We start from the raw sequence: 13,155 nt of genomic DNA on the forward strand, positions 1-13,155 counted from the left end.
TACTCCATTGTTGTGAGAGCCTAAAACTTCAAAATCCCTCAAGCAACCTCAAACCTACTTCACTAATCTAGCTATAGATTAGGTTAGAGAGATCTATTGAGTGTTTCTCTTGTGTTCCTAAACAATCGAGACCTTGTTCTCACCTCTTTGAGTTGGCCGTTTGACTTCCCGCTAGGTGTGTAAGGGCTCAACGGTTCACAAGTTGTAATCCTTTCGTATTGGGTAATAGGAAGGCGCACCTCACAAGGTTGCGAAGCCCCGGAGACGTAGGCCTTTGATTTGCCGAACTCCGTTATCACCCCGCGTGTCAAATTTCTCTAAACTCATCTCTTTACTTTCAATTGCAATTTAATTTCAGTTTTTGAGCAATTAGAGGTGCCCCTAAGTGTAACACAAAATAGTCGGTCAAAGCTGTCTGATTGACACTAAGATTTCTGTGATTCTGGTCCAAAGCTCGGTGGAGCTAATTGATTCGCTTTAAGATTCGTACCTAATACATATTGCATCAAAATCCATATGATCGACTTAAGTTTGTATGAATATTAAAGCGAATCAGGCAACTTAGAACTGATTTTGGTCCAATACAATCAGAAGTTCTACTCCCCTGGAGTAGAACTAGGGTGCTCTTAAGCTCACCAAAGTTTTGGTGAGCTTAACTCTAAAAACTCATCAAATCGATTTCAAATGACGAATCCGAACCGTTGAAATCCGCCTACTTTACGTGTGATGCATCTACATGTGAAAATTTTAAACATTTGAATTAATTTAGTATAAAGTCAAGCGGTCAAAAAATGTTCAAAAAATGAATGCACTAAAATTAATTTATTAACCTTCTAATTTTGACCGCTTGACTTTATACTAAATTAATTCGAATGTTTAAAAATTTCACATGTAGATGCATCACACGTAAGATAGGCAGGTTTCAACGGTTCGAATTTGTCATTTGAAATCGATTTTATAAGTTTTAGAGTTAAGCTCACCAAAACTTTGGTGAGCTTAAGAGCACCCTAGTTCTACTCCCCTGCCAATTTATTTATATACCTATTTAAAATGTAAGGGGCCAATATTAATGTGCTTTGAGATTTGTGCAGAAAGAATTTGAATGGTCCAAATTTTTAATTCCCCCCCCCCCCCCAATTCACATCCTCTCCGATACCGTAAAAGAGAATATTTTAGAATTAATAGATCCATACCGTTCTTTTAAATTTGCACGTATCTCAAAATCCAAATAATATTAACCATGCGCTAGCCCGAATCTCAAAGCGGCTAAGAGTAAATCTCAAACCATAAAGTCAAGAGAATCTTTTACACATATTGAACAAGATACTCTGCCCCCCCCCCCCCCCCCCCCCCCCCCCACACACACACACACACACAGATGTATACTGTTTAGGGTATGATATTCATGTACTTCTGACTTTCTGAGTTCTACAAACGAAAAATGCGCCTTGTTTTGTGAAGCAAAGGCCTAGAACTTCCGGGCAGTGTTATTTTTTATAAGCCCATATATTATATATAGGCCATAATCAGGCCTAGCTTGTTAAATTGTTTAACGGGCTGTGTTGATGGGAAAGAAATATTACCAAGTGCGAGCTTAGTTCCTTCTTTCGGAGAATTCAAGCAAATTAGAAACGGACGGTCCAAGATCGTTCTTTTAACTTAGCACGAATTTGAAAGCACAAATAATACTACCCCTGTGCTATATATCTCCGAATAAGCACCGTTTTGAGTTAATCTGAACCGTTCGTTTCAACGGGCTGTGTTGAACCGTCCGTTTGAGTCAGGTACGTACGTACCTGGGAGGATTCGGATTTTTTTTTTTTTTATTATTATAGGTGTTCCCAACTTCCCATGAACATCAAATCGAGATTTGTTCGATGTCTGACCTAAGGAAGCAGATCACTTGCTCTCCGGGGTGCAGAAAAATCCTGCCCCCTCAGTTACTGCGGGGTGGGGTCGGATTTAATTAGGGTGGGTGGGGCCGGGTTTAGAGTTTAGGGTTTAGGGGGCCCACTAACAGTGACTCTGGGGGCAGGAGATTCGATCCCCTGACTTAAATGGTGCGTTAGACATCAATATTTATACATACAGTTTAAATTTACGAAATAGTTAAAATTAATGCATATTAATTTGAGAATCTCTATGAATTGAACGACCCTTTATTTTACTTGTGCCCGCCTTTTCTCAAAAGTGTGTCTGATGTTCATCAGATTCAAATTTTAGTTTGATGAGTTCTACTTTCGTCCGATCTGCTTGAGGATTCGTTCTTGCGCGCCGCTTCAATATTTGAGGAAACTACGCACTTCAAACATCATTAATTTTTTGCTTTTATATAAATGAACATTTATTTACAACCTAATACTAAAAAGTGTTAGGAAAAAGGCAAAATTTTGAACATTACATGCAACATATTTTATTTCGTTTACTTGAATATAAATATTAAAATATTTCTTATTTGTATTTACAGGCAGCAAGAAAATTATAAATACTTACCAATTAATGGGGAGGATGTATATATAGATGCATTGTTCATTCAACTTCATGATTCATATGACAAAAAAATGTCATGATATATATTCATTTTAAATGACAATGGCATGGAGACAAGGCAAAATGAGAAAGATACAATGAATATACATATGTTAATGCATGCATATTTTAAATGCAAGAAACAAGGAAACAATAAATATAATTAATTCTTCCTTATAATTTCATTTTAAAAATTTAATTGTAACAATATATTTATTCTGATAGGTCTAGGGTTTAGGGTTTAGAGTTTTCTGTTCATTTTTTCTACAAAACACAAATTAACACAGTATTGAGCAATGAAAATTCACTATAACAAAACAAAATGCCATATATATATATATGCACCAAGCCTAATATAAAACAATATATATATACCACTACCAAGTTATTTCAAATGTTTCAGAATATTTCAGTTTGCCTATAGGATTTGAAGAGCTGCAAAGAAAAAAATATAATGAGTTCAAGAGGAAGCAATCATTTTGTTTGATATGACAAAAAAAAAAAAAGCCTCACAATCTACTCTTACACCTACTTCTCTCTCACCATATTAATATAACATCATAAACGCCATTAAAGCCGCATGCATTCTACCGCTATTTTATGAACCCTAACATGAATTTGAGCTAGCATTCTAGCTAAAACTTAATTAAAAACACAACTTAAATATTAATATAACTCCTCTTACAGCGTTTCGTAGTTTGATTGTTCGGCGCTCTCTTATTGATCTTCCTCACATGTGCGCTCATATGGCCACCGAGACTTTGCGGAGAAGGAAATGCCTTACAGCATATGGTGCATCTATGATTATAAAGCTGCACTGATGTCACCGTACTTGTCGAAGAAGCGTTGCACCGGAAGTGATCATGTGCTGGAATTGGTTCCATTATTGGCTGCTTTTTCTTCACATCTTCAACTTGTACACTATTCCAAGGACGAGTGCTGTACTCGATAGCGCCATATGCCGGTTTGATTTTATGTTGCTTTTGCTTCAAGTTTAGAACTGGAACACCATTCCAAGGAGTAGTGTTGTCCCGGAACTTATATCCGAGTTCAAATTTCGGGCGCTTCTGTTTCATAGTTTCCAATGGAGCGCTATTCCAAGGAGCGTTGTACTTCAGGAAGTCGCATGCTCGTTCGGTTTTCAGCTCAATTTGAGGGTTAAACCAAGATATCAGAGGTGCGGTTTTCGGTTCAATTTCCGGCATGGCGTTCAAGCAAGTGGATTTGGTTCCTACCATAGAGCTATTAGGTGAAACGCTTCGATCTTCGGTCGATCTAGTGGTAATCATATTATTTGCATCATTTTGAGTAGCAACCTTTGTTGCAGGAGGAGTGTAGAATGGGGTTGGAATGAAAACAAATTTAGGTTTTGGTTGCATGAGGTTGATCGACCTGAAGACGGATGCACGGTGTTTGTTTTCGCAAGCTTTGTTATTGAAACGGGACCGATTCAAAATTGTATCGGTCGATTGGTCGATGGTGGAGAATGAGAGGATATCTTCCATTCGAGGTGGCGGTGTATCGACAACTTGAAAAGGGTTGAGCAAATCAAATTGTTCCTCAAAGAAATTCATGTTGATAAATTTCTTGCTTTGCAAATTTAGAGAAGAATTTGGGAAGAAGGATATATATATTGATTTTTGAGAAGTTCATAAGATATATAACTAGATGTATATATATTTGGTTTGGCAGTTATTTATCAATGATATGAGTAGGAGAATAATTATAAAATTTACCCTTATGTAAGTTCAATGTATCAAAAACTGAGTTTAATTTTATTAGATATTTTTAAGGCATGTATAAATAATGTACATTGAATTTGAGTTGACTTAATTCCTTGTTCAAAAATTTTGAAATTTTTTGGCGCCATGACTGAAAGGTCACAAAAAAGGGAGAGGGGGGCGTCCGACGCCCATCGGACCACTTTTGTGTTCGATGAGTTCTCTTCACCGTCGAATCTGCTTTAGGATTTGCGCCTGCAATTTCGCGTCTGCTTTAAAATCCGTACACACGAATCCTAAAGCAAATCTGACGATGAGAGAACCCATTGAACACAAAAGTGGTTCGATGGCCATCGGACAGACCCCTCTTCCCACAAAAAATGTTTGAATTATAGATACATGTATGAGGTTGGCAAATTTCATAGTGGTATGATCAAGGTTTTGATACTATAGTTTATTTTAGTGATTTTAAAGCACAAAAAGTCGACCTGAAATGCTCAATATGTTTACCATATAAAAATGTGTTTGAATACCAAATTTTATATGTTTTATAAATTTTTTACTATATTTATAATTTTTTGAAAATTGTTGTTTTTTTAGAATTTTTTTTATTTCTTTCAAAAATTCTAAAGAAAGTATTTTATTTCTAAAAAATATAAAATTTGATCTCTATGTACATTTTAATATGAAGAACTCATTGAACACTTCAAACCAACAATTTGAACTATAAAATTATAAAAATAAATGCAAAAACAAACTGGCAGTACTAGGTCGACTTTGGTCTTACCACTATATATAAACTTAGCCAACCACTTTATGTATGATAATATATGCAAAAATGTATATCATGTATAATATTAATTAAGATTATACCTATGGTTGATATTATATATGTAAATATCATGCCCGCATTCATAATTATTCGCAGATAAATACATTATTATATATACATTAGTAGGGTTGTAATGGCACAAGCTTATAATTAATGTCACAAAATATCATAATCTCACATTTTATTCATTTTTAAAATTTTTAATGGTGAACTCAAAATGTTGACTTTATTTATTTTCGAGAGGTATATTTGCACCTTAATTATTTTTTTTTTTGAAGTTTAGACTAGATCCAGTGTAATAATTGAACAAATTTAGTTAGTTATAATAGATCAATTTTAATATGTTCAATTTTTGACATCTTAATCTAATATAAAATAAACTTTACAAAACATAAAAACTATACAAAATATCTCACAATCAAGGCATCAATGCTCAGTATAAGTTATAAACTTTAAATTATCTCCACTATTTATTCAAGTCTCTTTTGAACGCTATGATAATTTTTTTTATTAATTTTCTGACCATTCAAAACCACAAAGGGTCTCTCTGTTAAAATAAACACTCTTTTAAACAGATATTATAATTAAATGATAAAACTGTTATATATTTTGATAAATTTTAATTGTTGAACTTTTTGACTTGTTATTCTAACTTTTTAAAAATACACATAGCTTTCATCCAGAATAAAGTTCTTCTACCTTTCTTTGTTCCATCAATGCCTTATTTGCGGGTAAATATTTTAACAGAGACGTTTTCACTTCATGCAGTGCACGGTTTATAGAATCAAAACAGCGCTGCATACGGTTCCTGCACTGCATGAAGTAAAAACTGAACTGTTATAATCTTCACTCTCATTTCCTTTTTCGGACTGGTATCCACTCTATTTCGGATCCCCTAAAGTAACCAATTTTTTTAATTTTATTCTGGACCGTCCGATCTTCTCTAACATGAATATTAAAGGGCCAACGTGGCCCTATTTATGATCGGACGGTCCAGATCAAAACTAAAAAAATCGGTTACTTTAAGAGATGCTGGATCGAACTCCCAATTTTCTAGGTACTGAGACTGACAGCGGGCCCCACTCTAACGGAAATGGTTCGTAGAATGGCAGTCCTGGCGACTTCTGATCACGATCCCCGATCCAACGGCTGAGATTCTTCTCCCGTTTCCTTGGCGGCGTCTCCCGATGGAAGACGTGTGCATATCTGACTGGAGACTATCCTATGCTCTCCTCTCCATTTCTCTCTCTGTCCCTCTCTTTCTCTCTCTCTCTGGTGCGGCGTGGCTGCTTTGGATCCCTTCCTTACGCGGCCTCTCTTCCTCCTCACATCTCTCTCCCTCTCTCAGAGAAATCTCAGAACCGAGCGTGGCACTGATCCAATCGGGCGCCTCCCGACATGTTAGTAGCGCCATCGGTTGTTCGAATCGGTTGTTCCTTGCATAGGAGGAGCAGTTTCTTACGCGGTTTCTCCGTTTGTGTTTCAGGTTGTTGATATCTCTTGCCAAAGGTGTTTCAATTTGGGAGAATGATCTCAAGGTTTGTTTCTCCTTTCTGTTGTTACTTTTGTGAAAATTAGGATGGAAAACTGTCAAATTTGACCCCGAATTGAGGTATAGTTATCACAAGGAGCAAATTTCTGAATTTGAATGGAAGATACTGTGCTTTATGCCGATCAAGGAAAGAATTAGGGTTCAGTTGTTAGCTTTCAAAATGAGTAAAACTAGTGCACTTCACCTCAATCAAGACAGTATGGTGTTCCCAATTTGATCCTATTTGTATTAACAAAGTAGGTTCTTAATTAGTGACTAAGTTCAATGTCTATCCAACTCCTTTAGGTTGCTTTTTCTAAGTAAAAAAGATGAGCTGGGAAAGATCAGAGAGCTCGGCCGATCTTTCCTTGCAAGTGCAAAGCCTCACTCAACCGAGCTACACATTCATGCCGCTTCATTTACAACTCGTGCCATGGTACACTCGTCCAGAGGTTTCTCACAATACAAATCCTTTCTTTTATCCAATAGAGGAAACCCTTACACAAGCCAACATGGCATGAAAACCTTCTCTTCCCTCTCTTACACTGGTACAATGGCGTACCAGGCTCAGATTGCATGGAAACGACTGTCTAGTTTGAAACATTCTAGACGTGTGTCCTCTGCAGTTGTGAGTCGGGTTGCATGTGCCTTAACCCTAGCTGCGCAACGGTACCATGTGGTACCATACCTTTTTGCATTTACAGCTGGTGGCGCAGCACTAACAACACGTGCCCATGCTGATGGTGATTATTCATTTCCCCAAAGTAATTCCATTTACATGCATGCACAAGACAGCCGTGTGTACCTCACCAATTTCATTCTCTCAGTAGCTGAGTTTGTAGTATTACTCATAAGGTCAATGTACCTTGCATTGCTATTTACACCTAGCATAGTCATGGCTCCTTTTGCGGAGCGGTTTGATGGCCAGTTCAGACAGACTTGGTTGCGTGTGGTCCGCCGAACCCTGGAGGAAGCGGGCCCCGCATTCATAAAATGGGGCCAGTGGGCTGCAACCAGGCCCGACTTGTTCCCTGCTGACCTGTGCACTGAACTCTCCAAGCTCCACACCAAAGCACCAGCACACAGCTTTGCATACACCAAGAGAACTGTTGAGAAGTCATTTGGGCGTAAGATCTCTGACATCTTTGATGATTTCGAGGAGGAGCCAGTTGCATCTGGTAGTGTGGCTCAGGTGCACCGAGCCCGTTTAAAAAATGCCAAGCAACTTACGGTTGCTGTTAAGGTGAGGCACCCAGGTGTGGGAGAAGCAATCAGACGGGATTTCAACATAATAAATGCTGTTGCAAAAATTTCAAATTGCATCCCCACGCTGAGATGGTTGAGACTTGACGAGAGCGTGCAACAGTTTGCGGTTTTTATGATGGCTCAGGTAGATTTGGCAAGAGAGGCCGCACATCTCAGCCGGTTTATATATAACTTCAGGCGCTGGAAGGATGTGTCATTCCCCAGACCCGTGTACCCACTTGTGCACCCGGCTGTGCTGGTTGAGACTTATGAAGATGGCGACAGCGTCTCGCGTTATGTTGATGAGCTGGAGGGCCATGATCGGTTGAAGAGTGCTCTTGCACACATTGGAACCCATGCTCTTCTGAAAATGCTTCTGGTAATTACACTTGAAACTATTTTTTTTTTTTGCAGTATATGTGCCTCAGATTGTGGTGTACCAGTGTTTGGTACCAATCTGAGTTTATCAGTACCTTCCTGTTCTTTTGGTTAAAGGGTTAGGATTTTGGATCTTTCTGGTATGCCCATGCTTATGATGCAAATTGGGTTACTATAAGAAAGTAATGTGTGTGGCTGAAGCGTAATTGGGGCATACCAGCAAGGGTTTTTTAGAAAAAAATGCAAGGGGTCTATTGCTTCATTCAGGTTGAGGTCCTTGATTTGTATATAAACCTTTTACAGTAATATAACTGGGCTATATAGCCTTCCATTAAAAAAAAGCCAGAATTAAACCTTTTTTCTTTCTATTGCCCACTGAATATGGATTTGTTTTCTATTTCACTTGATTTTTTTTTTTTTCATTTAGATAAGGATTCTAAAGGCAGGTATTAGGCTTGACAAATTGTTGTTAAGGGTTTAAATCTTAAAAAATAGCAATCAGAAAAGAGGAATTAGTGAGTAAATGATAACTAGGGGCGGAACTAGAAAATTTAGATAGGGGGGCTGAACGTAAAATGCATAATATGTGAAAATACATGTTTGGTCATTGGGATTTGAACCTAAGTCTCTACAACCACTAAATGGAATTCTAACCACTAGGCTACAAGCACACATTTAACATTTCATGAGGGGACTGAACTATATAAAAATGTTAAGAAAAAATAAAAATTCAATTAAATTTCAATATACATGATTAAATTTTTTGAAATCATGGGAGTAGCTAAGATGATAATCAACTGGACTTGGTTTTAACATGCTCCTCTTTTTCTCTCTTAGGTGGACAACTTTGTGCATGCTGACATGCATCCGGGAAACATCTTGGTGCGTGTGGTGCGCCCGAAGAGCGCAAAGAAGTCGAGGCCGCATGTTGTTTTCCTTGACGTGGGCATGACTGCTGAGCTGTCAAGCACCGATCGTGTCAACCTTATTGAGTTCTTCAAGTCGGTGGCACTTCGAGACGGCCGTACCGCTGCACTGTCAGCACTCAGGCTTTCAAAGAACCAGAAGTGCCCCAACCCTCAGGCCTTCATTGAGGTATGTTTTTTTTGAGCTTAGGTCCCAGGATCTGTTAAAGAGTGAGGCTATGGTACAATGCATAGTGCACTTTGGTTCGTACTATGGATGCATGTCTCCATTTTTTAAAATCCAAACAGTCGATCCGTTCTGCTCAACATGATCTTCATATGAAAATGTGCTTTGATGTCAAATTGTACATTTAAATTTTTTTTTTTACTATTTTCTTTAAATAGGTACAAAATCACTTAATCTAAAAACTCTTCACCATTCAAATTTCAAAATAAGTGATTTTCGACCTATCCAAAATAATAAACAAAGTGCATTAGGCCTCCAAGTACATTTTCATATGGAGATCATGATGAACAGTTCATATCGACTATTTAGACTTCGAAAATGAAGATATGGATCCATAGTATGGACCAAAGTGCACTTATACATAGTACCGTAACCTCACTCCAAGTTAAATGTTATTTACTGACAAAACATTTGTGTTCACCCAGGCTGTTACACTGTTTAAGTTTTCTGAAGAAAACTGATTCAAATCAGGCCATTCTGTATATGAGATTGATTGGTTCCATTTCCTGCATTCTTTGAGATTTTTATGCGTAAATTCTTGTGCTTGTTCTGTGTCCTTGATTATTTTTTTTTTCCTTTGTATTAGCAGAAGTGCATCTTCCTTTTCTATTTGAAATATTTTGTTATCCAAAATAAAAAACATTTTTGCTCTGGAGCTTTTCTTCTATATTCTTTTTTATAATATCATGTTGTGTTTTTTATTTTAATATTGACTTCGTTAGAAAAGTTGCTATTATACAAATATTTCTATAGGCAGTGCTGTATTTACACATCATTTGCATACTTCCCACTTTTGACTAGATTTTATGGGACAGAAGCAAGCATTTTTATAGTTTTTTTTTCCATGAGTGGAAAAAAGCAAACAAAATGTGATGAAATGGAAAAAAGAAAAGAAAAATGAAACCCGATACTACCAGCTCATTATGTCAAATGACAGGTACAACTAAAAGCTCTGCATTACATGCCACAAGTATGTTTTGCTTCTCACATTGACTCCAGTCACAAATCTCACATTGCATGGTGTCTTTTATTTCACCACCATTATTCTTTTGCTAATTGAAGCTCTTTTGTGAAAACAGGAGGTAGAGAAGTCGTTCTCTTTTTGGGGTACAGCAGAGGGAGATGTAGTGCATCCGGCAGAGTGCATGCATCAATTGCTCGATCAGGTGCGGCGCCACAAGGTCAACATTGATGGCAATGTGTGCACTGTTATGGTCACCACTTTAGTTCTAGAGGTAACTTTAATCTATTTAACTTCTTGCTTGCATTTCTGGGATTAAACTCAATATATTCTTTTGCGGGTTTACCTATTTGGTTCTTCTGGGGTATTTTTGTAATTAGCATCCAGGATTTGGATACATAAGACCTGACATTTGTGGCATTCAAACTTTGTTTTGTTGTTTGTGGTCTAATGACAAAAGTAATGGTCCAGTGAATTAATTAATCATAAAATGACTAAATTGCTTTATTTTCTATTTTTGGTATTAACTAAAGTACCACATAGCCTGACCTGGCACCTAAATCTAATAAAGTTGAGTGGGGGCTTTAAAAGGAAATTGCTCAGTAGAGATCGGGGTGAAGTTGTCAATGTTTAACGTTGGATATTTTCAGCGATTTATGTAAAAAAAATGTTTTATAATTTCAGAAAGAAAAAATAAATTTCTCCCATATTTTATTTTGGATCTCCTTTCTCTTTTTAGTCTGTTAATATTCTTTTATAACTATAGTACATTACTGTGATTTTTACCATAAGAAAATTGTAGTATTCTCAGTTGGTTCTATTAAATAACCCAGCTGACAAAAACCAAATAAATCAACGAACAAAGAAATAAGCAAAACAGATCACTGAACCGGTACTGGACTGGTACATAATTTCATACTCAACTGATGTGGCAAGTTTTATGAACATTTTATAGGGGTGGCAAAGAAAGTTGGATCCAGATTACGATGTAATGCAAACACTTCGGACCTTGCTGTTTAAAGCTGATTGGGCGAAAGATCTTCGGTATACAATGGAAGGCCTTGCATGATATTTCAACCTGATTTTAATAACAATTTTGATACTTCAAATCTAGTTAGCGTTTTGAATATGTTAATAGGTGATTTTGCAATGGAGAATGGAGAATTTGTTTGTTCTTTTTTAAAATTTCTTTTCTTTTCTTATTGTAATCCTTTTTGTTCAACTCACTACAAATTTTCAGTCTATGATCAAATGCGGTGGAATACCGTAAATTGGAAATAAGAAAAACATTTTTTATTTTATTTTCTGTGGAACTGATATTTATCTATAATTATAAAGTTTCAATTTGACCAACATATTTGTCAATAATATAAAAATTTATAACTTCACAATTATAAAAAGTAAGAAAAATTGTGTTGTAACAATAAGCAAGCTATGTGAAGTTTGTATAATATAACAATTATTTTTATTCAGTCACAAAATTTTGCCAATTTTGAACTTTGTATTATTGACAAACTAATTCTTAACATTTAGCTAAAAACTGTTGTTAATGTTTAATTATTTATATTAAAAAAAATGAAAATATCCAGAAATAGTGGAAATATATTGGGAGCTTGAGTATTGAAACTTGCTCAAGTTTGATCCGAAAATGAACGAGTCACGGGTCAATTTTTTTAGCTCAAACCTAAATGTTAGCTCGTTCATGACTCTCTCATTTTAGAAACGAACGAGCGAGCTACGAGCTACGAGCTACATCAAGGTTGGCTCATTACTATCCAGATAACAAAAAGCATACGGCTCGTGGCTCGCTCGTTTTTGATTCGGTCTGAAAACAAGCAAGTCACGAATCAATTTTTTTAACTCGAACTCTAACATTAGCTCACTCGTTTTAAAAACAAACAAGTCACGAGCTACCTCTAGCTTAGCTGAGCTCGGCTCGTTGCCAACCCTATTTTATTTGAAATCTAGAGAATATATATATAGTCAATGTAATTCGGCTGATGTATGATTTTCAACTTGTCAACTCATTTTCAGATAACACCTCACATTAAATGGGGATGATGCATGAATAAATTTGATAATGTACATGTTAATTATACACGTGTGGTGGTTGGTTGGATTGGTGAGCTATTTAAGCAATGGCCTTTTCGCTTATTTGACTTTAATATCTAGGTTACATACTTTTTTAAAAAAAATAATAATAAAGGATAAATTGAATACTTTAAAAATATTTAAAAATAGTTTTAATGGAAAAGTTAATAACCTAGATAAATATGTGAGTAGAAAAAAACAATTCTAATAGTTCCAAAATTTTTTTTCTTTTTTGTTGGGATATATCCTCATATTTTATATATTTGTAATTGAGTAGAACTAAAGTGTTTTTTTAGCTCAACAAATATTTCTCTCGGTGATATTAACATAAAAAAAAAATTCATATTATGTTGTTTGAAAACACTTGATACCTATATCAAAATTACAAGAATAATTTCTGTTTTAGTAAAAGCTGGAGTTCAAGCCACTCAACTATTTAATATTCACAAGAAATCTCTATCTGAATTTTAAACATGCTACTTCTCACACGAAAGACATTGTTTTTGCCACTAAATTAAAAACTAGTTCTCGATATTATAAAAATAGTTAGTTGAGTCACTATTCAATTAAGCTAATTAATTATTTTGAAATTAATAAAAAGAGGGAATTTTCAAACACCAATTGCATGCATGTGTCTTAGTCTTAATCAAATGTGAAAGAGAGAACATATATACATAACATGCTTGAATGGAATTAGATACCGTGTTTATCATGT

At 35.9% G+C, this 13,155-nt stretch overlaps 1 protein-coding gene across 2 annotated transcripts; it reads left to right on the forward strand.

The window, feature by feature from the left end:
• Positions 1-6,290: 6,290 nt before the first annotated feature.
• Positions 6,291-11,636, forward strand: LOC144562157 (uncharacterized). Of its 2 annotated transcripts, XM_078311324.1 has the most exons (5): positions 6,294-6,620; positions 6,920-8,237; positions 9,074-9,331; positions 10,468-10,623; positions 11,305-11,636. In XM_078311324.1, the coding sequence occupies exons 1-5, from the start codon at positions 6,610-6,612 to the stop codon at positions 11,416-11,418; spliced, it is 1,857 nt and encodes a 618-aa protein (XP_078167450.1). In that variant the 5' UTR covers positions 6,294-6,609; the 3' UTR covers positions 11,419-11,636. The 2 variants fall into 2 exon arrangements, with proteins under 2 accessions (XP_078167458.1, XP_078167450.1); XM_078311332.1 differs by lacking the exons at positions 10,468-10,623; positions 11,305-11,636 and adding an exon at positions 9,814-10,032 and having other exon boundaries at positions 6,291-6,620.
• The last annotated feature ends 1,519 nt before the right edge of the window (positions 11,637-13,155 follow it).

The sequence above is a fragment of the Carex rostrata genome, chromosome 1 (assembly GCF_964058835.1).
Source record: "Carex rostrata chromosome 1, lpCarRost1.2, whole genome shotgun sequence".
Taxonomy (NCBI): domain Eukaryota; kingdom Viridiplantae; phylum Streptophyta; class Magnoliopsida; order Poales; family Cyperaceae; genus Carex; species Carex rostrata.

Coding starts and splice junctions, on each gene's coding strand:
- LOC144562157 (XM_078311324.1), top strand. Junction 8,238..9,073: donor CTCTTCTGAAAATGCTTCTG/GTAATTACACTT, acceptor TTTCTCTCTTAG/GTGGACAACTTTGTGCATGC. Junction 9,332..10,467: donor ACCCTCAGGCCTTCATTGAG/GTATGTTTTTTT, acceptor TTGTGAAAACAG/GAGGTAGAGAAGTCGTTCTC.